The sequence below is a fragment of the Cryptomeria japonica genome, chromosome 9 (assembly GCF_030272615.1).
Source record: "Cryptomeria japonica chromosome 9, Sugi_1.0, whole genome shotgun sequence".
NCBI lineage: Eukaryota > Viridiplantae > Streptophyta > Pinopsida > Cupressales > Cupressaceae > Cryptomeria > Cryptomeria japonica.
In genome coordinates, this window is record NC_081413.1 from 704,690,207 (window position 1) to 704,717,838 (window position 27,632).

The 27,632-nt window shown below is 37.8% G+C and overlaps 1 protein-coding gene across 3 annotated transcripts in view; it reads left to right on the top strand.

The window, feature by feature from the left end:
• LOC131073920 (retinoblastoma-related protein) overlaps window positions 1-27,632 on the top strand; it is a 54,789-nt gene that overhangs the window by 24,742 nt on the left and 2,415 nt on the right. For all 3 annotated transcript variants that reach the window (XM_058010433.2, XM_058010430.2, XM_058010431.2), the window contains exons 4-5: window positions 21,793-22,681; window positions 27,380-27,572. In XM_058010433.2, the coding sequence (XP_057866416.2) occupies window positions 21,793-22,681; window positions 27,380-27,572 (1,082 nt within the window). The remainder of the gene's footprint in view (window positions 1-21,792; window positions 22,682-27,379; window positions 27,573-27,632) is intronic.

Sequence of the window (27,632 nt, forward strand, 5' to 3'; positions counted from 1 at the left end):
CCTTTCTTCTAGAACCTTATTCCCTTTCCAATGCTCTTTCTTAGCATATGCAATGAATTTGGACACAATTCCTTCAATCTCAGCAATGGGAATCTCAGGAAGATTCTTCATGCGCTCCTCCAAGTGGATAACCTGATCAAAGGCAGTGAGAAGAGCAGCTTCCCATCCAGGTTCGAGTTCTTTGATCCTCTCAACTGCACATCCGGACAATGGCTAATAATTCTAGCCCAATGAATCGTTCCTTTTCCTTGGACTATCACTTGGATGAAGTAGAACATCCACTTTTCGAAGTAGAAGGCCTGAGGAGCCCCTGTAACTCGATTGAGCAAAGTTATCAAATCTCTGTACTCCTCCTAGAAGTCGATCCTATGTGGTGTATTGGGAATCTTGCTCAGGCGAGGACGACTTTTGAGCAACCAATTCTTATTGATGAGATTCAGGCAAGTGTCGGGATCATCCTCATACATTGACCTGGCTCCTTCTAAACTTTTGTAAATCATATCTTTATGCTTTGGAAGATGGAGAGCCTCACTTATAGCCTCCTCTGAAAGGTAAGCCAAAGTGTTTCCTTCCTTGGATACGATCGATTTTGATTGTGAGTCATAATGGCGGGCACACTCGATCATCAGCTCATGACACTGGACTGCTGGAGGGAACTGGCCGCCTTGATGATGCCACTTTCAATTATCTTCTTTGCGACAAGTGATGGCTTGCCGATGTAGGGGACCTCTCGAAACTTCTTCATACTGAAGTTTTCCAAGTTGGTATCTCCGATATTGCTCCACTTGGACATGATCCTGGTCTCCAATTCTTCGTTCTTCTGATCTTCCTTCATGAGAGCTGGACGACTAGTAGATGCTCCTGCCTTCGGAGTCGCCATCTTGACACCTACACAACATTTCATAATTAGTAATATACCTTGAAGCGTAGAAGTATAGAGTAGAAAGGAAGATTTAGGATTTTAATTAGGAAACTTCATGATAAATCTTGAGTTATCATTTCCTAATTAACTATGCAATACTTGGAATTTTCAAAACCAAAGTTCAAAATTCAAATCTTCAACAATGGTGTCAAGATGATTTCGCCATACCTCCTCTTGAGTATTAAACTCTAAGAAATGATGCAAAAATAGATGAATTTCGCTAGGCAAAATGTAGATCACAGTTCTCCCTTGAATAAAAATGCACCTCCTTTAGTCTTCACAAGAATCAATTTCACTTCCTTCTAGTCTCCAACACTTGAAATAAATTCGCTCCAAATAGACCAGATTTCACACCTCCTTCTTGCTCTCCAAATTCGCACTTGAAGCAATGATTGAATGATTTGAATGATGAAAAAAACACCTCCAATATATAGAGCGCCCACCCCTTTGCTCCCTCTGGGCTGACTTGGCAAAAAGAGGTTAAAAAATAAATAAAATTGCAAAAAGGAGGGGCCGACTTGATAAAATAAATAAAAATAAGACCTTAAGCGCTCCATATTTAATTTTAATTTCATAAAAATTAATTTTAAATGCCTTAACAATAAAAGTTCGATTTTTTAAGGCTCAAAATTAATTTATTAAATGTCAATATGTCCTTTATTAAATGCCAATTTAATTTTAAATAATTTCTTTTTCAAAGGCTTCGAAATTTTGAGGAATTTGGGGAATATCAATGCTCAAATATGGTAAAATAAAGAATGCTACTAACTTCGCCCTGGACCCTTGGCAAGGGTTAGGAGCGAACTTTCAATTTTGCTCTTGCATTCCTCATTTTTCTTGCGCAAAACTTCATCTAGTCATTTAAATGGCATTTCTTATTGGAGTTTTGAAGTTGATTTCATTTGATCTTTAGGAGGAAAATGCTATTAGGATTTTTTCGCCCTGGACCCTCAGAGAGGGTCAGGAGCGATTTTTCACTTTTGCTCTTAATCCTTCATCTTTTAATTGTCAACTCTCCTTGTGGGATAAGCGATGATCTCCTTCACTCGTTCCATGCATGCTTGATTTGCTTTTGCAATGCAAAATAAGGACTTTAAAGATTTTCACTCTGGGCCTCCACCGAAGGTCAGGAGCGACTTTTGCAATTTAGGCCAAGATCATCAAGTTTTGGAGGTAAATCCTTGTTCATCATGTTTTGGAGGACCTTTCCAACTTAGCACAACCTTGCCTTAGCGCAATCTTGAAGGGAACTTGTTGGTTTTGCAAATTTCGCCCTGGGCCTTCAGTGAGGGTTAGGAGCGATTTTGCACAAATTCTTGATCATTCCAACTTCAAATTACTCTTAAGGCGTAGAACATCATACTTCACTCCCTGCTGAGTCTTGAGAACAAAAATATCATCTCGAAATGCAAGGAAAGTGGGCATACTTGGAAATTTCACCCTGGACCCTTGAAGAGGGTTAGGAGCGATTTTCCCTTTTGTCATCAAAATTTGCAATCTTAGCATCTCAATTCGACCTCAAGGCATTTCAAACATCGTTTCAACCTTGTGCCTAGGCTTAGCTTTGCTCAATTTTGGAGAAAAAGGTTGGATATTAGGTTTTTCGCCCTGGGCCCTTACTGGAGGTCAGGAGCGATTTTGCAAATTCAAGCTTATCCATCTTTTGCTAGCCCTCCAAATTATCTTCAACGGGCAAAACACACTCTTCCTCATTCATTCAAGCAAGATTTTGTCTTAATTCTTCAAAGAAAGGAGAGAATCTTAGAAATTCGCCCTGGACCTTCAGAGAGGGTTAGGAGTGACTTTTCAAACCTGGCTTGATTGCCTCCTTGTTGATCGTCCAAATTATATTCAATGGGTAAAACACACTTGCCTTTATCTATTCCAATCATAAAAAATCACTTTGACCTAGCAAGAAATGTGCCTTTTGAAAATTTTGCTCTGGACCTTCAGAGAGGGTCAGGAGCGAATTTTGCCTTCTAGACCAAAATGCTTCACTTTTCATCATGAAATGCCTTTGCTAGGGAAGATTTCATCTTGTTTCACGCTATGAATAAAAGTTCATGTCCAAGAAAGGTCTAAAAATGTGTATATAAAGAATTTCGCTCTGGACCTTGAGAGAGGGTCAGGAGCGAAATTACCCTTCCTGGGCAAAACTCCATCATTTCATCATCTTCAATCAAGTTTGGATGCTTTATCACGCTCATTTCGTCTCCACCACGCCTTTGATATCTCAATTTGACCAAACAAGGTCAGGAATGATTCTAATAAGTTTTTTCGCCCTAGACCTTCAGAGAGGGTCAGGAGCGATTTTGATGATTCCAACAAGATCCTTCATCATCTCAAGTTAAAACTCCTTTAGGTGGATGGAGAAAGTCATTGATTTTCCACTCATGTCCAACACTTGGTCCTTTTTTCACTATAAGATGAGGGAAATCAAAATTTTGCCCTGGGCCCTCGGCAAGGGTTAGGAGCGAATTTTCCCTTAGCCTTCAAAATTCATCATTTTCCATGCCTTCAAATCTTCAAAAGCATCAAGTCACGTCCAATCATCTCTCCTACAGATCGTGCACAAAACAAATTAGAAAAGTCAGTGATAAATATGCCTTAAATAACATTTTCACCCTGGACCCTCAGCAAGGATCAGGAGCGAATTTACCTTTTCTGGCTAAACTATCCAAAATTTAAGTCTCCAATCACTTCACAAGGCAGAGTTAGGTCATTCTCAAGGCCAGGAACCAATTAGCAAGCCTTCTCAAAACAAGAATTTGCACTCAGGATGAATTTCGCCCTGGACCCTTAGCAAGGGTCAGGAGCGATTTTTGTTTCAGGCATCATCTTACTTCTAAAATTTGATCAAAACTTACCTAGGCAAGAACACACAATTTCACCTTCAAAATGCTAACACTTAGTCAAAATTTGGATTTTTACCCCCAAAAACTCTGATTAGACCTAACCTAAGACCTACTTGACTCCCCTGAAAGGCTTACCTCACTTCAATCGTCTCAACTCTTTGGGAGGACACTTAATAACTTTCAAAATTTGACTGGACTCTGCTTGAAAAACATCCAGAAGAAACCCCTAAGGTTTAGCCCTAGCCCAGACAGACAACTCACTCACTCAAAACCCTAAAAGCAGAGAGAAGAAAAAGCAAAACAAAAAGCGAAAAAGAGGGGGTCCCCATTCTAATGGGGCAATGTGTGAAATGGTCACAACAGTGCCCCAACATGAAAATCTTGCTTCTTGATTATACCATTAATAGCTTGCCAGATCGTTGACAAAGTTCTTAGAAACTGTAATGTCTCCTTCCTAATTTATTTATTTATTTCTCATACTAGCATCCCTTTGTTGCTTGTGCCCCTTGCATCTTGCTTCCTTCTCTCCCACAAGCCTATGGATTTTTGTCTCCTTGTTCATTGGACATCTTGTTTCCTCAAATCCCACTTCTCACTCACACATTCCTCATTGGACCTTTGGGGTTTTGATCCTACCTTACAAAAGTGTTAGTGGGGTATCTTGACCCTTGAATCCTTAGAACCCATTGTATTGTGATTGTCAACATGAGAATCTTGGACCTTTCCATATTGCATCTTGGCATCTTGGAATCCCATTTCTCAAACCCTCAATGTTGGGCCTTCAAAATATTCTTTTTGTGACCTTCAAGCATTCATTTCCTTGGATTCTTGCCTTAAAGCATGCCTTTCCATAGACCCTCACTATTTGAAAGAAGGGTTTCATCTATCACCATGGCTGTCTATGGATGTTAATGACCACAAATTTGAATGTGATAAAATGATGGGAAACTTTGGACACCACACTAGGCATTCAACCTCTATATAAGGTAAGCAACTTCATTTGTTTGGATCATTTTTCGATATTTTTATCAAACCATAATGTTAATTTGGGTACTTGTATTCAGCTATTGGATTTGAGAACAAAAACGCTTAGGTTTTGGAGATTAGTGGATGAAACATCATTGGTTTCCTAGAGTTTGGATGACAAGACCCTTTGGATTTCTAAGAGAAACTTCAAGTTCATATGGAGCTTGCATTTGTACTTTAAGTTGGAAACTTTCAGTAGTTGGGAAGATTTTAGTATTTGGATATTTTCATAACAAATTTGTAACTGTTTTAGAAGCAAATCTTTGTAATCAATTGCAGCGGAAATGTACTTGAATGAAATATTTGATTCCAGCAAATTACATGTGCAAATCTATTATATGTGTTGTGGATATTTCAGATCCAAGCATTTCACATGAATAATTGTTGTGGGTATGTTACGTTCAAGCATTTTAGCTAAGGGTTATTACAGAATCAATAATCATATGCATGCACAAACTCATCCATTTGTTGCTTTCTTTCCTTCAATGTAGCCTTATTCCAATAAGACATCTTTGGGTAATCTTGAACTTAGCCAAATCATCGTTTTGGTAATTTGGGTTGTACAATGCATAAAAATCTTGTGCACATTCATTCAATGTGGCTGCAATTAATTTGACCTTCTACGCACTATCAATAATGTCCTTTGTGCGCCATGCAATTTCACGTTTTACTCACCCAAGAAGGCACAACTATTGTGAGCATAGTAGCAAAAATCGTTTAGGGAAAAAAATGGCAAACCAAAAGTATAAGATATTTTGAAAAATCGGATAAAAAAACACAAAAAATTGTAGAAAAAGAGAACTATTTTTTTTAAAATTAACTTCAGGGCATTTCCATAGCATAGAGATATAAAGAGCAAATAAAATAGAGTTTCACCCGTGAATTGTAGAAAATATTTTTTTGGTGTTTATTCATGCTACTGATTACATAGGCAAATAATTAGTTAACTTTTTAAGAGGGCAGTCACCAAATACACCAAATAGTTGTCCAAGTCGGATCAAATATTAACTAAGTATATGAAGTAACTGAGATCAAAAGTTAACAGATCAAAAGTTCGTGGGTTTGAACAAGTGAAGTGTGGGGAATGATGAACCCCTTGAAAATGGACAAAATAACAAACTTCTTCAACGTTGATTCCACATTGACTCTGATTTTGTCTCAGACCAACCCTATTTCTAAGCAATTCAGCAATTTCATGCGTTTATCTAGGGTTTTGCAAGTTTTTACAATGATTTTGTTCACTTTTTTGACATTTTGGGGGGTTTTTAACATCATTTTAATGTGATTTAAATGCAAACAAACTTTGAAAATTGGGTCAACGCTTGGTCAACGATTTTTTCATGAATCGAGATTTTTCGGGGAATAAATCGGCTAGCTCCAGGATTTAGGATTAATCGGGTATAATCACGATTTTTTTGCAGACTATTGCTTCATTGATTGTGAGTATTGACTCATATACGATCACTTGGTTTTGTATAATGCAAGGTTGTGCCATACTAGCTGCATGTGTGAACTATCTTTCCATGTATGAACTTGAAGACTTGGAAATCCCTTAAAAATTTAAAATTAAAAACAAAACCCCGTTCTCTTTTTTCTTGGGGCATCTCCTTGCAATGAATGTTTTGCAAACGAGTGCGCTTCCTTGTTATTTCTAAATGAGTATCTGGATCTATTGGGGTCCACATTGTTGATGTGTTTTTATGACACCTCGAACACATAATAAAATGCTAAGTATTCTATCCTCTCTTGAACAAGGAAATCTCAAATGCTAAATAATGTGATCAAATAAGGCAACCCCAAGGTTTCTTTAGTCAGGTCTTGACATGCAATTGGATAGTCTCAGTGAAATGATGTGATATGTTGCTATCACAAAGGGATTACGCTTATGGATTGTAGCTGGAATTCTTCAAAACTAACTTACTCAAACAAAGAAATATCAAAAGGGAAAGGAATAGAGAATCTAATTTAATTTAAACCTATGAACAATGATGATAATGAATAGTGCTCAGATTGACAAACTCCATAAATCAATCTTTGCTTTGCCATGATAACAACAACCACACAAAACTGATGTAATCTCCAAAGGTAGTAAATGATTTTCATATTGCAAACATGCATTCAAATACCCAATGTTGGCGCAATCCAAATGAACATCCACCAACAATGAGGATCAAACTAACCACGCACTTCAATCTACAATCAACAAATTACAAATGGTATGAACACCAAGGAATTCATCACATATCATCGTATTTCTCCATCAAAATCAACGAACTTTAACTAAATCTGAAGAAGTAGAAACCATGCAACATGTAGAAACAACATATTAAGATCCACCATATCTTCAATGAAATCGTATGTTTATTCCAACATAGCCTTGGCAACAATTTCTTCTCCTCTTCCTATTCTAATCTATTCTGCTATACTACTTCTAATTAACTTATATTATTAATCCTTACAAATGAAAAGGCAAAGCCTTTTATAGACATCCCAATTACAATTAAGGGCCAAGATTACTTTGAAATCAATGGCCAAGATATAACAATAAAACCTTAATTAGAGTTAGTTACAACTGACTCCTCTTAGACCAATGAGAAAATTACAACATTTTAGACACGTCCTTCCCACGAATTTAGACCAATGAGAAACGAGGTTAGGTACATTGAATAATATTTGATTTAGTGCCACATGTCACTTGCTCCTCCTTTCATGAGTTAGGTTCAATGCACTTGGACATGTTGACTTGGCATCAATGAATTGGTTGATGATGATTGGGAGCCACGTCAATTTGCACGTATCCCTAGCAATATCTCTTGATGCTCAACATCATCCAATTGCTTGATGTGATGGTTCATATTCCCAAATTGCATCATCTTGATAATCAAGTTTCTAACTTTGATTAATTCTTTTTAAACTATCTTTACTCCTTGATCATTCTTGCATTTCACTTTTCCATCTTCACATTTGGGAATTTTCCTTCTTTGTGATTCATTTCCATCCTCAACTCCGGAATCTTGAATTACTTTCTTAATGCTCTTTGATCTTGAAATTCCTTGCCTTGGACTTGGATTCCTTGATGTAATTCAATCCTTCATGTTGCAATGTCTTGATCTTTATCCTTCGGAATCTTTCTTTTGTGATCCCCTTCGTGTTGTAGTGTCTTTCATGTGGTTTTCCTCCTTTACATTGTTGTAAAGTCCTTTTGGTCTTCAGGTTTGAGCAATCCTCCATATTGATGAGTTCTTTCCTTTGATCTTGGATTTCCTAAGTGATTGTAGAATCTTCCTTGAATGTCTTAATGTCCTTGTAGGGCTTTCATTGTGTAGAGCAATCCTACATGTTGTAGTTGCATGACTTAATCTTCGCAATCACCCCTTGGATGTCTTGATATTCTTGAATGATGAACTGTAGGTCTTGATGTTGGAAGTCCTCCAATGAGCTGGTCTTTTCCTTCTTTTGCATTATGCAATTACTTGAACTTTGATTTCTCCTTGTTGTATGTTGAATTCTTCCATCCGGTGAAGTATTTCTCCTTGTGAAGTTATTCTTCATTCCCATTGCAATCATACCTGAAAAGACAAAGAAGATATCATGAAAGTGGGTGAAACCTTTATGTCAATTTCAAAAGTGTTGCAAGATGATTATGATATGAAAAAGATAACTACATCTTACTTTTTTCAACTTATGTTGAGGAAATCTGAAAGATATTACATGACACTCTTTCCTCAAGATAAAATCGCGAAACAAAATTATCAAGACAGCATTAATATTTCCCAAAATGTCTTGCAAGCCCTCTTGAAATCTAGAAATGGTGTTTAAAATTTGAAAATGTTCCTCTTTGAATTTGGGAATATACAGGCTTGATAATGCCTCACCCCAAGGATAAGACATTACACTCTACGACACTGCAAATAATTACTCAAAGCATTATTCCCGAACTGGCAAGACGAAAATCCTTTTCACAAACAAAGGCTAAAGACTACAAAATTATTGCCTATCTAAACTAAGAAAACTACTAACCTAAGAAGCGAAAATGTGGGGTCCCCATTTTCAATGGGATGATGTGTGAAAACTTCACAACACGCATGAGATGTTGGCCTCAAGTTGCAGCTCAATTCATTCCCATTGGAGAGCATGTGCTCAACCTTATCAGCAGGTGTTTTAGTTTCATCAATAATCATACCATTTTGTGAATTTCCAATTTTTTGTCACATGTTTGGGCCTCCATCTATTGATACTGCCGTATGATTCCCATTATCATGCTTCCATTTGCATGCTGCGATATTTACATGTTGTTTGTCAATCTGTATCTTTCTACCAGACATTTGGCTATCACAACTTCACACTGCTTTTCATAACTTTCTTTCCTCTTATTGCTGCTACGGTTACTTTCCATCTTAACTTTTGTGCTTTGTCACAAACTAGCTACAGCCTTACCCACACTCTTGGATCCTTACCCACACTCTTGGATGTGGTGAAAAAAGTTATTTTTTGGGAAAATTTTAATGCTCTTTTCTACAAGAAACATCTTTACCCAAGAGAGATTAGTTTGAAAATTTTATAGTTTGAAAACTTAGCATTTCCTCTGTAAATGTATATCTTGTCACAATGAATTGCAATATGTAGGAGTCAATAGCACCCTTCAAAACACATTGATCACATATATCTTGATGATATCAGTGTATTTTAATTGAGAAATCAGTTTTGAAATCCAAATGTCTTCGTAATGGTGTTCAAATCTTTCTTGTCGAAACCATGCAAAGAGTCAATCAAAGATTTGCTTGGGAAACTTGACCTAGAACTCCTCATACAAATCAACACCAAATAGCTCCTCATCCTGCGATTGACACATCCTCATTATGTCGAGGATCTGTGCTTTGATAAAATTCCTGATCTTACTAGGAAACCAACTCTGGATCTTATCCCTCACTATCTGCCAAGGCATATTTGATTCACAACACACTGAATGAGAGAGGGGCCTAGCAACAGAATCAGAATGTTAACCCATTCTTAGTGCATGCACTTAGACTACGGCTAATACTTTTTTGTTGTCTTCCTAAGTGTGTTGTGTTGACGTGTCTGAAATCGCATTGCTGCAAACTCCATACGGCCAACACAGAATAGAATAACCAGTTGACTATCCTATCCTCTCTTGAGATAAGGAAATCCCTAGTGCTATTTTCTACGTTTTGATCAAAGGGGATAACCTCAAGGTTTCGTTTGTCAGGTCTTGACTGCGGGATTACTCAGTGGTTTGATGTGTTTATGCTGGAAACACAAGGGGGACTTACGTTGAGATAGGCAATTTATAGATAAGTTCCCTGGAACTTTTATGATCTTTCTATCAAATGATTTCGGTTAAGTTGATACTGTTTTTTAATGGGACTGTGGATTTTCTGGATTAAAAAGGGGGAAAAAGGAGGGAAGGATAGGGAGAGAGAGATACATGAAATATAAATTTTAACTAAGATAGCAGTTTCATCAAACAGACGGAAGCCTCCAAATAACAAGACTAAGCATTACCAGCTACTCAAGCACAGTGTTTGCATAAATCTAGTGCAATCTTCAAAGGAAAATAAGATTTTTCATGTTATCAAATGCGACATCAGAACTTTTACATTCATAGTGAGTATTCAATAACCGAACTAAGCATGAAAGGTCTAGATTAACCATGCAGAGAGAAAGGCAATCAGTCATTCCCTAATGGTGTGAACTGCGAGGATTCTATCAGGATGTTTGCTTGAAAATGCTATGTAAAGGAAATAAACATTACTGAAAGATTTCTAAATTAAGTGAAGAAGGAGACCATGCACTCACAAGGAAACTTGAAAACAGTCTTAATCTTTGCATTAATTCCTGTAAATTTCACCAGAGCTTTTGCAACAATCCAAGAACTTCTTACAAAATAAGGGAAACCAGTCCCCTTTAAATAGGCTTCAAAAAAGGATGAATGGCCCAGATCTAATCTAAACAAGTGGCCCAGATCATCCATAAAACATGGCTGCCCATACCCATAAATGGGAGACAAATATCAACAACCACCCAAAAAGGTAATTATAGCAATTTCAGAAATAATCCAAAAAGGTGCCCACATAAAGTTTTACATTTTGTTGACTAAAAGTCAAATGTCACCTTTTGGTGCAAAAGTGCACTTTTAAGACTTAGAGAGAAAAAAACACTTTTGAGAAATCACTTTCTCTATTTCAGCCTCACACTCCTTTTCTAGAAATTGATCTTCGCCATGCAAATATTCTTGCCACAGATCACGACCTGCTACACGTTCCTCATGAACATATTTTTGGAACCTGATGCATAATTTGAAAAGCAGACTGAATGGAGGCATAGGAGGATGGCGAATTTTATATTGCATGCCTTTGAGGTACTGGTCTACGTGCTTTAGACCATACTTCCAGCTGGAGTGATTACGCTCAAAGCATAACATGTCTAAATGGAACTGACCAGCAAAACTCAAGTCTTTAGCGGAATAGGTAATCCTATCCATTCCCAATCTTTCTTCCTAGTTCGGCTGGATTGCATCATCGAACAAGTCGTTCTTCCATCCTAAAACCATTGATCGGAGGATTGTCTTACCTAGTTCTTGCATGTTTCCCAGAATCACATGCGTCATTCTCTTTGTCAATAATTTTTCTGGTGTCGTTTTTCATGGTGAGAGTCCAGTACCATTCCTTAAGAGTACTGATGCTATGAGGATCTAGGATGGTGGACAAGGTAGGAATCTGCGCATGGGTCCAGAAGAGAGCCCTCATAAGGGGGAGAGTTGTGGCAGCCACTTCATGCATTCTAAGAGATTCCCTCTTTACCTCTAATAACTTGACTAGAGTGAGCTCTCGATGGTGGGCCATCTCTTTTACTTCCTCAAGGATTCACTCCCCCCTTTTCTTGATGTCTTGTATCCATTCCCCGACGGCCCTTGCAGTGTCCCATACTCCCTCAAATTCTGTTGTGGTCCTTTGCGCCAATGCCGTCGGGGGAATATGGGATTCAGAGGCATTGTGTAATGGCCTCAGGAGATGATCGATGTATCCCTCAGCTTGCTCAGCACGAGCCCGATACATGTCCTTTTCAGCTGTTATCTCTTCAAGCTGCCTGAGTATGTTCTGCACTGATTCCTTGAATTCTTCCTTTTCTTGCTCCTTAGTGGCTCGTCCAATGGGGACAGTCATGATGCTATAATCTGCCAGTGTAATTTGATCTGTTGGCTTGTCTACAGGCGGGGCAGCATGTTGATGTGTTTTTTATGCACATGCGAACACAAAATAAAATACCTAAAGGGTACCTTATCCTCTCTTGAATAAAGTCTCCGAATGCTGAAGATGTCGCGAAAAGGATCAATCGGGATGACTTCAAGGTTCTTTGTTGTAGGATCTCTACGTGTGGATAAGCTCTCTATGGTATGATGTGATTTTGCTGGAATCACAAGGGGACTTACACTTGACGACCTAAATGTCTGTTTTGCTGGAATCACAGGATTTCACTGGCTTAGATTTTGAAAAAAGGAAAAAAGGACGAGGGCGAGGAAAGGATCTAATTCTGACACTAAGAATGTAAGAGCAATGAATGATTTTTGATGAAATTCTAACTAAGTCTTGTTTTGACATCCCAGGACCATCTCCACAAGGTTAGTGCGATCTTCGGAGGAAAGCTTTATGATGTTCAGATCATCGCTACATGCATAGACACCATCAGGCTGATGCATATCAATGAAGAAGCGACAATTGAAGTTGAGCTTAAGTTGAATGATTCCAGTTGACTACACAAGGCAAGTCTGCAATCAACAAACTGCTAGTAGTATGGATATACGAATTTCACCATCAATCAAACACATTTCTTCCACTCATCTAATAACATGAAATCAAATCTGAGAAGTATAAAGACCATGCAAATTGTTGAATCGACCCATAGATTTCACCATTTCTTCAATGAAGTTTTACAAGTCTTTTACAACATCTTGGCAACAATCTTGCCTTCTCTCTCTACTCTACTCTAATTGCTACACTATTAACTGACTATTCACTAACTATTTACCCACTATTTTTCCACTATTCACTAACTACTTTCTATTCGCCTTTACAAATGAAGAGTCGAGGCTTATATAGTGCCCTTAATACAATTCAATGGCTAAGATCAATTTGAGATCAATGGCCAAGATTCTACAATGAAAACCCTAATTAGGGTTTGTTACAACAAACTCAATTCTGACCAATGAAATAATTGTATTAATTGGACACATGTCTTCTCTGGAATATTCGACCAATGGATAGCTGGGGTAGGTACATCGAAGTTTGTGCCACCATTAATGAGTCAGGTACATTGAATCTGGACATGCTGAGGTGGACCAACCCGACTGGAGGAGTGATGACTAGGATGCCAATTGTTTGATACTTGCAACTTGGTAGATATCCAATTCGATGATGCTGAGAAGCTAGCTTTAATTAATTCATCTGGAACTATCTGCTTCTTCAATGAGCCCTTGCTTTGACTTCTTTTGTCTTTGATGTGCAGGATTACGATGTACCTCGCCTTGGAACGCTGGATTGGAAGAGGTTATTCCTGATGATGCTTGACCGAAGAAGGCCTTCCTTGTCGATGCTAGATGGGAGGAGGTCGTCCTTGTCCTGACTTGATCTTTTTTGATGAGGGTCCGCCAAGTAGTTGATCTTCCGACTCTGGGTGGTTATTTGAAGCCTACACAAAAACTTAAAATTAGTCTTTGAGTATCATACCTTAAAGCATAGAATTCAAGATTTTTCAAAGGAATAGTTCAAAACATTAATTTGAAAATAACATGATAAATCCAAAATTCTAATTTTTCAAATTAATGGCAATGAAATCAAAATAAATCTTGAATAAGAATTTCAAAATGATTCTTCATACCTTCCCTTGAATGCTTAACTATAAAACCTTGGAAAATGAAGAAAGAAGACCGGATTTTGCTGGACAAGGGTTGAATTGTGGTCTTCTTTTGGACGAATTACGCCTCCATTAGCCTTCAAAAGAGCTTCACTTTCCACTAGCCTCCAAACACTTAGCAAATTCTGGAAATTATCCTCCAACTTATCAAGAAATTCGCCTCCAACGCAGCTAGGATTCGCTCTTCAAATTGCTCCTCAATTTCGCATAAGGAGGAGTGAAAGAATGTTTTGCATTTGCTACAACACCCCTCTTATATAGGGCGCTCACCCTAATTAACCATGAGGCCGACCTAGGTTTTTAGTAATAAAATATGATAAAATCTCACCTAAAAGGAGGCCGACTTGCTTGTAAAAGCAAATAAATGCTCTTGAGCGCTCACCTTTTATTTTTTTTATTTTAAAAATTAATTTCAAGGCCCAGCCCAAAGGTGGATTTTTCATTTATTTCAAGGCCCAAAAAAATTAATTTATTAAATTAAAAATGCCTTAATTAATGCGCATTTAATTCAATCTTTCCAAATGTTTTAAATTTGGCAAATTTGGCGAAATTTGGGAATATCAAGGTTTGTTTGAGGCTTAGTGAAGTTTCTTCAAGATTTTGCCCTGGACCCTCTGGAAGGGTCAGGAGCGATTTTCAATTTTAGGCCAAAATTTCACCTTAGTTTGATCATTAAACTCCTTCAAGGTGATCTCCAGGGTTCATTCACCTCCATCACTGGGCTAGCTCATCAAAAATTTGAAGGAAACATTGCATTTTTGGGAATTTCGCTTTGGACCCTTTGGAAGGGTCAGGAGCGAAATTCTCTCCTGAGCTCAAAATTCTCATTTTTCAAAGTTCACACCCCCTTCAAGGCATCCCAAATAGGCTTTTTCACTGTAGTCCAGGCTTAGTCTCATTCAAAACTTGGAGAAAAAAGTGGATTTAGGATTTTTCGCCCTGGACCCTTTGGAAGGGTTAGGAGCGATTTTCCTTGGTTGGGCTTACTCCTTCATCAACTTTTCTTGAATCCACCCCTCAAGGCTAGGCAAAGGTCTTCTTCCTTCACTCCATCCAAGCTTGGTTCATTCCTGCAAGGCAAAATAGGGGATTTTGAGATTTTCGCCCTAGACCCTCTAGAAGGGTTAGGAGCGATTTTTAGGTTTTAGGCCTATTTTCCAATCCTTTCATCTTCAAATCACTTCCATGGCATTAAACATCTTGCCTTACTCTCCTTCAAGTCATAAAAACCAAAATCTCATCTTGAAATGCAAGGAAAATAGGAGGATTTGGAAATTTTGCCCTGGACCCTCTGGAAGGGTCAGGAGCGAATTTCCCTTTGGGCATCAAAATTTGCATCTTTAGCAATCCAACCCAACTTCAAGGCAATTCAAATGTCATTTTACACCCATGTCTAAGCTTGGCCTTGTTCAAACTTTGGAGGAAAAGATAGGTTTTAGGATTTTTGCACTGGACCCTCTGGAAGGGTCAGGAGCGATTTTCAAGTTTTGAGCATGTTCCTCTATCCTGTCAACTTCAATTCACCTTCAAGGCTAAAAAAAAACACTTCTCCTTGCATGTTCAACCCAAGTTTCTCTTGATTTCGCCAGGGAAAATAGGTGTTTGAAGATTTTTTGCCTTGGATCCTCTGGAAGGGTCAGGAGTGAATTTTCTCATTTGGGCTCAATTCCTTCTATTTTCACCTTGTCCCATACTTGCCTTAGCAAAACTTGATAGCAAAGAGTGATTTTGAGAAAATTCGCTATGGACCCTTTGGAAGGGTCAAGAGCGAAATTTTCATTCTTGACCAAAAATCATCATTTTTCCAACTCGAAACTTCTTTGCAAGGTAGGTTTTCATCTTTCATCTTGCTAGGAATAAAGCCTCATGTCCAAGGAAGGCCAAAAATGTGGTTATGAGGAATTTCGCTCTGGACCCTCTGGAAGGGTCAGGAGCGAAATTGCCTTGTCCAAAATTCATCATTTTGCATGCTTCCAAATCTTTAAATGATGTCCAATCTTCACTCCAAGAGACCCTGCATATCACAATTTAGCCAAAATTAGTGAAAAATGAGCATCAAATAAGATTTTCGCTCTGGACCCTCTGGAAGGGTCAGGAGCGAAATCTTCATTCCAAGCTAAACTACTCAATTTTTTAGTTTCAAACCATTCCACAAGACAAGGTTAGATCATTTTCAAGGCCAGGAACAAGGTTTCAAGCTCAAACAAGGTGGCAAATGAAGTTTATGATGAATTTCGCTCTGGACCCTTTGGAAGGGTCAGGAGCGAAATTCCTCTTCCAGGCTAGAATCCATCATTTTTCAAGGTTTTCAAACATCTCCAATTTTCCCTTCAAAATGCCTTGCAAGTCAAAATTTGGTCAAATAAGGCAAGAAATGAGTCCTAGGTTGATTTTCGCTTTGGACCCTTTGGAAGGGTCAGGAGCGAAATTCGCTTTGGACCCTCTGGAAGGGTCAGGAGCGAAATTTGACTTTTTGAACTCTCCGTCAGGATCATTTTATGGAATATAACATTTAAGTTATATTCCATATATACTTTCTTCTTTCTTATACTTTAAGTTATATTCCATATATACTTTTAGGATGTTTGAGAGTGGTTTCAAACCTCCAGGAGTTATATTGCAAAATCTAGTTTTTGGAGGATTCTTCAGTTTTCCAGACTTAGTCAAATTTCAGGATCAGGACATTCCAGACTTAACCAAATTTCAGGATCAGGACTTTCCAGACTTAGCCAAATTTCAGGATCATGACTTTCCAGACTTAGCCCAATTTCAGGATCAGGACATTCCAGACTTCATCACTCATCAACTTGACCTAACTCAAGCAGGGCCTGCTATCCAGGTGATCTCCTTGGCGACACTCGAAAGTTAAAGGCTAACAGACAAAACCCTAAAAGACCTAAAAAGACAAACCCTAGAAAGCAAAAAGCAGGGGTCCCCATTTGCAATGGGGCAATGTGTGAAATGGTTACAACACGACAATGTGAAGAGTGCGGTTCCTTTGCTTGTCTTTGGTCACTCTAGAATATGCCTTGGGCTTTTTCTTCCCCTTAGCTTTCGCTTGGTCTATGTGTGAGAAAATGTCCTCTAGATCAATAGGCGGTTTGGTGGCAGCTTTGCGCTGGGCTTTGGCAATCAACCACTCTTGAGGCATTGTCTGGGCTAATCTTTTCCCTCTGAGCGATATCTTGGTAGTGTAGTTGCAGGTAACAATCATAGACCTTTACCTGACTAGGCCCATTCCCGATTTCACCTTTCATTATCCAACCGGGCAGCGGCTGGTTCTTGGCGAACATGTAGACCAAGTAAGAGGTCATAGTGAAGTATTTCTTTGTTTCAAGCTCTATCAGTTGGGTGTGGATGTTGTCGCTTATGATCTGGGCCCAGTCAAATTTAGACTTCCCAGCAAAGACTTGCTCTGTGAAATAGAACATCCACTCTTCAAAGTAGTTGGATTTAGGAAGTCCCATAACTCGGCTGAGTAATGTGACCATATCCCCATGTTCATTATGAAAATCACTTCTTGGGGTCTTTTTCACAATTCTGGCGCTTGGAAGCCTTCTCTCCTTGTACCATTCTTCGTTGATCAGTGCTTTGCATCGGGCCGGATTCATATCATATGTCCCTTGTGCTTCATCTATGGTTGTGGCTGTGGGATTATTTGGGAAGGGAATGTTGAATGCGTCGCCGATGGCCTCAGGAGTGAAGTTGGCTACGGTCATGTTCTCAAGGAGCACCAATCTGGAATTTGGCTGATAGTGTCGGGCGGCGTCTACCACTAACTCATAGTTTTGTACTGCTGGAGGAAATCCCGCCGCCTGGGCAATGCCACTTTCCACCATCTGTCTAGGCTTGCCATATGCGTTAGGGGAGAAGACCCGATTCCTGAAATCCTGGATGTCAATATGGCCAAGGTCAGTATCACTGACATTGTCCCAGACGCTCTGCACTTTTGACTCCCTCAATCCTCCTCTTTGATACTGGTACTTCATCCTTTCAACTTTTCATGGGATATCTGATTTGGATGCTTGTGATGTCTCGGCTGCAGCGGGCGTCTTTGATGATTCTACCGTCGATTTAGGCATTTATCCAGCACAATCGGACACGGATTATGAGGCGATACACAAAGAAGTAAGGCGGGTTAGATAGAGAATACTCCAGCATTCAAGGATTAATTTAAAACTGAGATTGGGCATGGAGCGACATTTCTAGCTAAAAGTTTGATTGATTTTAAACCAAAGTATTCATGAAGATTTTGATTGCGAATTTATACTTAACACTTTCTGGATTAATTCTCAACAGGGACAAAGCTTGAAAAATTCTCCTAAGTTTGAAAAATGCAATTTCTGGTTAAATCTTAGGAGCAAATTCTAGTTTTGATTTCTTTGCACAATGTTTTCAAGCGAAAAAGATGTTGATTTCGAAAATTTAAGCATTCTAATCAATTTTGCACATGCATCCATTTGATTAATAAGCATTTCAAATGATCAAGACAGACAAAGTGCACTTACCTGACGAAAACGGATGGCGAGGAATTGCCCGACCTTGCTGCGTAAAGACAAATGGACAATTCTGCAAAGTTTTGAATTCCAACGGTTATCTCGTTGATTCAAATTTTCGCAGTTGTTGGATGGGAAAGAATTTATCTTTTTTAAACATTTTTACCTTGGGCAATTGGTAATCTGAACTTGAATGATTAATGGTTTGCAGCGTTTTACCTTGAATGCAATCGCGCGAAATTGGCTCTCTTTCCCTTTCAAAATCGGACGTGATCTTTCTTTACATGAAATGCGGCAGCATGGAGGGGGTTTTACAAATTTGAATGGTGTTTTATCTTCTCATTTTCGGACCTTCTGGCGAGTTTTGCAAATTCTGCGTCTATCTTCCAACTCGCGACCTTGGGGATATGGAGGCCCTTCCAAAACTTAAACTCTATTTTATCTAACCCTAAAGGCGAACTTCGGACTATATAACGCCTCTTGCAAGCTATACAAACCTCGGAGCTATGGCGTCCTTCGCGATTTTCGCGTCTTTCGTGATTTTTGGAGCATCCACTAACTTTAACGCCTATGCAATTTCGGAGATTTTACAAGAACTTCGGAGTTTCGGACCTGGAAGCCTCTTACAAGTTATGCAAACTTCGGAGAATTCATTGCTTTTGGGATTTTGCGGTTTCAGGCTTTTTGGCGAGTTGAAAGAATTTCAGACTATTTAACATGTTTCGCAACTTTTAAAAACTTCGAACCCTAGGCCCATTTTCGCAAACTTTCATATTCTCAAATTTTGGAGCTTCAAGGCGTTTTGCGATTTTGAAGATTTTCGGAGCTTAACGCCTTTCGCAAAAAACTTCGGACCTTTTGTATGATTTTGCAAACTCAAGGTAAATTTCAGACCTTTTGCCCTTTTTATGCAAATTTCGGAGTTTTTAGATGTTTTTGCAACTTTATAATATTTTCGAATTTCGGCTCCAGGGTCCGAAATTGGGGACTTAAGTGAATTTCAGAGTTTTCAAGCATTTTTACAACTTATCCAGAATTTCGGACCTAAACCACCTTTTTGCAAATTTAGACAAAACTTCGAATTTCGGCCCCAGGGTCCAAAATTGGGGACTTTTAAGTGAAATTCGGACCATAAGGGGCTTTTTGCAACATTTCACATTTTCAAATTTTAGCCCCAGGGTCCGAAATTGGGGTTTTAGGCGAAATTCGGACCATTTGGGAAACTTTGAATTTTGAAATTTTCGCCCCAGGGTCCGAAATTCGCCCCCCCTGGGCGATTTTAACAATCTTTCAACCTTGTGAAGTTTAACATTTTGGCCTCTGGGTCCGAAATTCGGCCCATAAGGCAATTTTGGGAACTTAAACAAAATTTTTGGACTTTAGGCCAGTTTCGCCAGATTCTACAAATTTTGGATTTTGGAGGCTTCAGAATTCTAAGGCATTTGGGCAAGTTTCGCAACCTCGACATTTTGGCCAGGAAATTCGCTCCTTCACCAGCAGGCGAAAATCATCACAAACATCGCAGAGACAAACCTTATGCAATCTGCCTCGTAGCTCTTGTACGAAAAACGGCGACTTTGGGTCCTCGTGCGACCTTCAGACGCACTACTCTTGCTTGGCAGGCTTCGCCAATTTCTATCACCTTACGCCTATCCAAGGCGATTTTCAAAATTTTGAACAAACTCTTGGCATTCGTGCTCGAGGGCTAGACTAGCCTGATGGATTCATCGACTCTTTTCTTTGACATCATCACTTCACGGACCAGTCGCGGACTTGCTCGAAAGGACGCGAGACACTCTGCGCGAAACTCAACGGGGCGAGAACGAAAGGCTCAAAAACAGGAAGGGGGACCCTGTCGGTGATGGGGAGCGTGTGCAACGCACAACATGTTGGCATATGGTCAATCCTACCTGAAGCATGCTAAGGCTTGGTAGTGGTGTGTGCTGTCAGCACAGTGAAATGTCTAATACAAGTATTTGTATTACATAATGATATGAAAATACTTATCAAATATTCATATTTTGTTCAAATGGTTACAGCTGTGGGGTTTTATAGGCAATTTACTGTAGTGCACATTACTCTAGTTTGCATGTGCATGCAACACAAATCACTTGTGTCTGCATAGGCAAGAATCAATCAACTAATCTCAGAAAATGCGAATTGTACAGCTTTGCTTCAGTTAAATGGACTGCACTCTTAGTAAAAAATAAGATATGTGCATATTACTTTTAGTCAACTACCAAAACCACACACACCTGCCAACATGCTGTGATATTAGTTGGTCTTTATACGATCCAACGTATCGGAACAAAGGATACTCTAAATCTGTACATAGATTTTTGTTCATTATTTGAAATTTTTACTGTATTTCTGTTTTCTTTCTTCATTTTTAATTGGAGAAATCCAAATCAATGTTTTTTCTTCTTTGGTCTTGTCTTATTTAACGCTTCTTTCCGGTATAAATGAGAAGATTTGTTTTTTGATGTCTTTAATATGGTGATGTTAACACATTATCAATGCATGCACTTATATATGCCTAACACTTTTTTGTAATCTTCCAAAATGTGTTGGCATATGGTTGCTCTTACCTGAAGCATATCGAGGCTTGGTAGTGGTGTGTGCTATCAGCACAGTGAAAGGTCTAATACAAGTATTTGTATTACATAATGATATGAAAATACTTTATCAAATATGGATAGAAAATGGCAGAACTATGCTACTTTCACATATTCATATTTTGGACGAATGGATACATCTATGGGGTTTTATAGGCACTTTATCCTAGTGTGCCCATTACTCTAGTTTGCATGTGTATGCAGCACAAATCACTTGTGTTTGCATAGGCAAGAATCAATCAACTTATCTTAGAAAATGTGAATTGTACAGCTTTGCTCCTGTTAAATGGACTGCACTCTTAGTAAAAAATGAGATATGTGCATATTAATTTTAGTCAACTACCAAAAACCACATACACATGCCAACATGCTGTGATATAAATTGGTCTTTATATGATCCAACGTATCTGAACAAAGGATACTCTGAATTTATGGAACCTGTACTTAGATTTTTGTTCATTATTTGAAAATTTTAATGGATTTCTGTTTTCTTTCTTCATTTTCAGTTGCAGATATCCAAATTAATGTTTTTTTCTTCTTTCGTCTTGTCTTATTTCTGGTATAAATCAGAAGAAATTACCTTTTTGATTTCTTTAATATGGTGATGATGTTTGGCTTCTATGTTCACGGTATCAAATATCTGATTCCATTATATTAGGTTTGGTGATTCTTTTCCTTTACACTGATGATTTGTGTGCACATATATTATGCTCTTGGTTTGTAGTATGTACATTTCCCCAACTTAGTTGATTTTTTGACATTTTTTGCCGAATACTTCAGGTTTTGAGCATATGATGTAAATATGGTCTGTAATTGTGCCCTTGCAAGGAACCTATAACACGTTTAGTGAATTTTTTTGATGGCATAAAATTAGGGTGCTCTAGGGTCTATGGAAAGCTGTAACACAATGGTAGAACTGATCCTATGTATGCATTTGATTTCTGCAGAGAAAATACGATGATATGTCTTCACCTATGAAGATAATAACAAGTCCATTATCTCCATCAGGCTCTCCTTTGACATCCCCTGTGAAAGAAAGCTCCACACCTTCTAAAAACAAGATGCCCCGGCCTTCTACACCAGTGAGCGGAACAATGACAACTGCAAAATGGCTTCAAACTGTCATTGCACCACTTCCTGCAAAACCTTCTTCAGAGCTTGAGCAGTTCCTTTCATCACGTGAGAGGGATATAACATTAGACGTGGGCCATAGAGCACAAATAATATTGGGAGCAATTTTCCCTAGTAGTGCACCTATGCACAGACATCTTACTGGAAGCCTTCAAAGTGCTGCATTGATGGATAGTATATTGGCAGAGCAATGTAGGTTGGAAGCATTAAAACTATACTATAGGGTTTTGTCTATTATGTGCAGAGCAGAATCAGAGAGATTGTGTAGCAGCAACTTGACATCCCTGTTGACTAATGAAATATTTCATAGGTGCATGCTTGCTTGCTCGGCAGAACTTGTTTTGGAAACTCACAAGACAGTTACAGTGATGTTTCCTGCAGTTCTTGAAGCTGCAGGGATTACTGCATATGATTTTAGCAAGGTGATAGAGAGTTTTGTAAGGCATGAGGAAACTCTCCCAAGAGATTTAAAGAGGCATCTGAACTCTTTAGAGGAAAGATTACTGGAAAGCATGGCATGGGAGAAAGGTTCCTCAATTTACAATTCGCTGGTTGTAGCAAAGCCTGGCCTTTTGGCAGTAATAAATCACTTAGGCCTTCTAGCAGAACCGATGCTATCTTTAGATGCCATTGCCTTGCATCATAATCTTACTTCTGGAAGTCTTCAGCTCTCTACCATTCCTTCTAAGATTGAGGCTATCTCAGGTAATTTGAATCATCTATTTGCTTTTGGTTTTAATCTGTTTTTGGGTTTGCTGAATTTTACTTAAATTGAATGCACTCTTAAGATTTGAGGTTTGATTGTTTCCTTTTGATCAATATTTTTTTCAATGCATTCAAAATTCTTTTCCTAAATTTACTGAGTTCAATTGAAAGTAAGTGTATTCCCATGCTTTTTTTAGAGGATAGTGAAGATCGTAAAACTTTTTGACATTTTTTTACTTGAAAAATAAGTAAATACGAATTGAATACACACTTGTGATTTGCAGTTAGATTGTTTCCCACTGACCAAATACTTTCTTAGTTGCATTTAAAATTCAATTATTTGGTATTCTGTAACCAGTATTTGATTGAGATTCACAATCAAAATAATGCACCATTCGAAGCAGGAGCATTGTCTTACAAAGTGAGGAACAATCTTTCAGACATCAATTTGAAATTATTGAATTGATTGAACACTTTGAGATTTGCAGTTTGATTGTTTCCTGTTGACCAAAATTATCTGGTCTTCTCTAAACAGTATTTGGTTGAGAATCCAAAATAATGGTCCATTGTGAGCAGAAGCATTGTCTTGCAAAGTGAGGAATTATCTTCCAGACATCTATTTGAAACTAAGACAATATCTAATGGTTTATCAATGGAGATCTATTGATTTAACACCGCGGAGAATTATTCCAGTTGTGAATGTTTATTAATAGTAAATATCAAAATATATTGTCTTTAGCAATTAAGATACAAAATTTATTTTTAGTATTTTATATTTGATAATTTTGTCTATCATAACAATTGTGGATAACATATAATATATATCAGTGCAATTCTAGAGCTATACATTTTATTACGCAAATAAATTTTACTATATTGTAATGTTTATATGTAATGCCCCCTTCTGGATTTACCCTAGATTCTGCCCTAGAATCACAGTTGCAATAAAGCAAGAGATGAGTTAGGGTTAGGGTTATGTCTTTACAAAGTAAAATATCTCTTTGAAACAATATGAGCCTTGATCTAGATCCTGCAACCATAACCAAAGAAACATATATACATATATAGATACTTGTTCAATTATTAAGGTTAGATAATAACATGTAATAATCATCAAATCAATACATAGACAATATCTATATCACTCCCTACTATTCAAGCACATTAGGGTTTGGAGGAAGAAGCATGATAGGTCCGCCCGAAGCCATCCTCGCACTAAGCCCAAGAGAGGTTACTTGCCCTCTTTGGCCCTAGTGGCAGACAACATGGACATCCACTCGGGGTGGCCTACCTAGTGGGGTGCTTGTACCTGCTTTCCCTATCCATGCCTCATCCCCTAAGGTCAATAATCAATCATTGTAGAGTCGGAGAGGAGATCATAATAGGAGGCCTCTTAATTGTCCTATCTAAGCCCAAGAGCAGATCTTTGCCCTCTTGGCCCCAGTGGCAGGCAACATTGACATCCACTCGGGGTGGCCTACTTAGATGGTGATCTCATATTTACCCCTTACACCTCCTTCCTTCCCTACACGATGGGGCTTTATAAACAGATTTATTAACAAAGATGCATTTTATATTTAATCATACATATATTATAGGGAGAGATAAATGTTTACAAAGAAAGCATAGGCAATATATATATATACCACAAAGCAATTATTAGATTATTAGTTGCTTGTTATAACAGTTCTGAAGTGATCAGTGGTCTGCTGCTTTCTTGTGCCCGATCTGGATATTATCTTTTTGATTGATTGCTATTTCTGGTTCTATTCGATGATTAATTTATTAATTCCGAGTCTGCAAACTCTTGTTTGATTGAATGCTCATTTTCTCCTCTTCGATTCTGCATATATTCCCCTTTTCAAATCTGCTTATAACATAATTATGTATCTGCTGTTATATTCACAATTCTTTTTTTAAAATGGACTCCTATATCCTCCTTTCCGCCTTCCATATCCTTTTATACTTTCTTATTTTATTGAGGAGGCACATCTCTTTGGAAGGAGAATCCACATTTAAAGGGTCAGGTCTCCTCATTGCCGTCTTACTATTTAAATCAGATCTGAACTTCTCATTATAGATAAAAAATGCCCCCTCAAATGAAATTCTCTTCTCCCTTTCTATACCTCATGTTTGAGGGAATCACAACTTGTCATTTCATGCCTTTTGACCCTTTATTAAACTTAACTAAATTTTAATTATTTTAATTTATTATTTTATATTTTATTTTATCATTAGTATTTATTATTAAATCCTATTTTAAAATGGGGACATTACATTATATTTGTTTATAATATATGCCATATATGCACATATACAGTGCTCAGGCAGGGAGTGGGTGGAGATAGTAAGTTAATTTTCTACCTAGCTGCAGTGATTATTTTACTGTTTCTGTTGACTAAAATTTATCTTCCATTTGAATTAAACTTTTGGATATTATTCTCTCTATACTGTTATTTCTATGGCATCTACTTGTTTTTGGAATTAGATTTTGACTTTGGAGGCTCAAATAGCCGCTCTTCTCGATTTAGAGCCATGCTCAATTAGAAACTCGTCTATAAAATGAGTAATGCATTGATTGCATGGGAGTTGATTTGGCCTTAAAATCAAGGAAGCAATTTCTTTTAGAACAGTCAATACCATCTATAGAAATGGTGGAAACGTTATATTTATGAGAAGGCCATTTTTGTCGGGCAATTGTTTGGGAGAATGACAAATGAAATAAAAATATAAACTGGTTATCATATTTGATTTATGTCTTGTTTGAGAGCATTTTAGGACATACTTTTAGAAAGTTTTGTTGAAACTAGAAATGTTGAAGCAGTTTTAGTTCATGGCATACAAATTAATTGGTGAATTCAAAATCATGTTCATTTTTTGCAACTTTTATGTGTTTGGTTGTTCTCATATTTCTTTCATATTGCAAACATACAAGACAGTCAAAGAGCAAACGTCGGCAAATGCAGCTTGTATTGCAAACATATATCACAGATAGTTGCTATTGTCTTGTCTTAGGATTTCATTGCTCTGAGTTAATTCTAGGCTTTCATAACCTAGCCAAGACTGAGGAAATAGCTGATGTAGGTGACAAGAAACTAATAAACTACTGATTTTGTCATCTTTTGGATCTGTCTTGCCTGACTCTAGTTTTAAGCGTTCTCTAGAGTTCCATTGTTTGTGATGGGTTCCTAGACAGTGTATTAGGCTATCTTGCTGCCATATACAGTTGGGAGTTTGGATGACAAGCATAGCAACAAGGTTTTAAAATTTGGGAGGTTTGAGAAGGTGAAAGGTTTGACAACTTTTGCATAATCATGAAAATGATATAAAATATAGATTCCAATCACCAATGTTTACAGTATTTTAAAATTTGGTACATCATACTCTTGTGCAATTCTTAGATAGTGGCACTTGCTCGTGAATTACTATAATTTAGGCCCTAGTGCCTTCAGGCTCTGAAATGTCTCAAACTTTGTCAAGGTTAAAACATGCTACATGATCTAATTTAGTATCATTAAATACAAGCAGTGCCATCTTCTTAACTCAATGCCATGTAAATGAGATTTGATGTCACAGTCAAGATGCTTATCTGACATTGGCGGATTCAGTCAAATAGATATGGACCTCTGATCAAGGTTGAGAGAAAATCCTTGAGGTTTGGTTGAAGTTTGTTGCTATGGTGGCAGAAACGGGGATGGCAGGTGGAAACTTTGTTTAATACCTCCTGTAATATGACCTTATATGAAAAAAATGGGAAGAAATATGTGGAATCAGGGCTGGAAGGACTGTCCCTGATGCAACTCTACATGATGACCCTTGTGAGATGTGGTATACTGTTTCCTTCCACAGAGGGAAAAAATCTTTGGTGACATGGTTTAGGTTGGCTCATCAATGCTATCACATCCAACAATTGCTTTTGCAAATCTTTGGACTTCAGTAAAACTCCACATTAACAGAGTTTCAATTTCAATCTCTCTGTTTTTGGTCTTAAAAACTTGACCGAGGTTTGAATTCTAGAGGGTGGGTAATATCAAGTTTCAAAATAGTAAAAAGGGCTGTGCTTTCTAGAATGAATTTGTGATTTTCTCTTTCAAATTGTTAAGATGTTTTAAGTTAGCTCATCAACATTAGTTTCTTCTTTCTGGACATCTAGTAAAATCTCTGTCTCTATTGAGTTGTTTGTAATAATTCTATGGCCTGCTATTTTGCATCACTTTTTTCTTTTTTGGTACAGGTAATTTGTGCCTAGCATCTTGATCAATGTTAAGGAAATACAGATCGTTTGTAACTTTATAGATTGGTTGGCCACTTGAGTAGCTATTTGGTTTTCTTGCAATATTTTGCTGTTGTTAAATACTACTTGGCCTGTAAGATTGTGTAAATACCCTCGTCTCTGCAGACAATGTGAGCATATTTTTTAACTTTGAAGTAAAGTTGGGAATCACCTTGTTTACAAGCACAGATAATTCATTATATAATATATATTCTTGGCTTGAGCTAATGTTGGGAATTGCCTTGTTTAAGAAGACAGGATTGAGTATATGCTGTCCACATGTGATAGTTGAGAATCCATTTCTAAACCTGGATTTCACCTGTTCATGTGTAATTGCTGTGATTTGTGAAATTGACATGTTTTAATATAGTACAACAGTTCTACTATCCAGTGAGGCTTTTGACTTGACAACTATTTTGCTGCAGATAATAATATTGCTGCTCCAACTTCAACTCAGTGCCATGCTGCTTCTGCGATGGTTTCAATTGACACAGCAGTTGGAGTTTCAGGTGTAAATAACAGCTTTGTCTCACCAGTGAAGGACCGATCCTCAGAAGTTTTAGCCTTTTCTTCTACAAAATCAAGATTACAGCCTCCACTGCAATCAGCTTTTGCAAGGTAGTTCCTTTTTATTCTTGTTTTCAATGTTAATCAGTGATTTTAGTCAGATTTTTTATT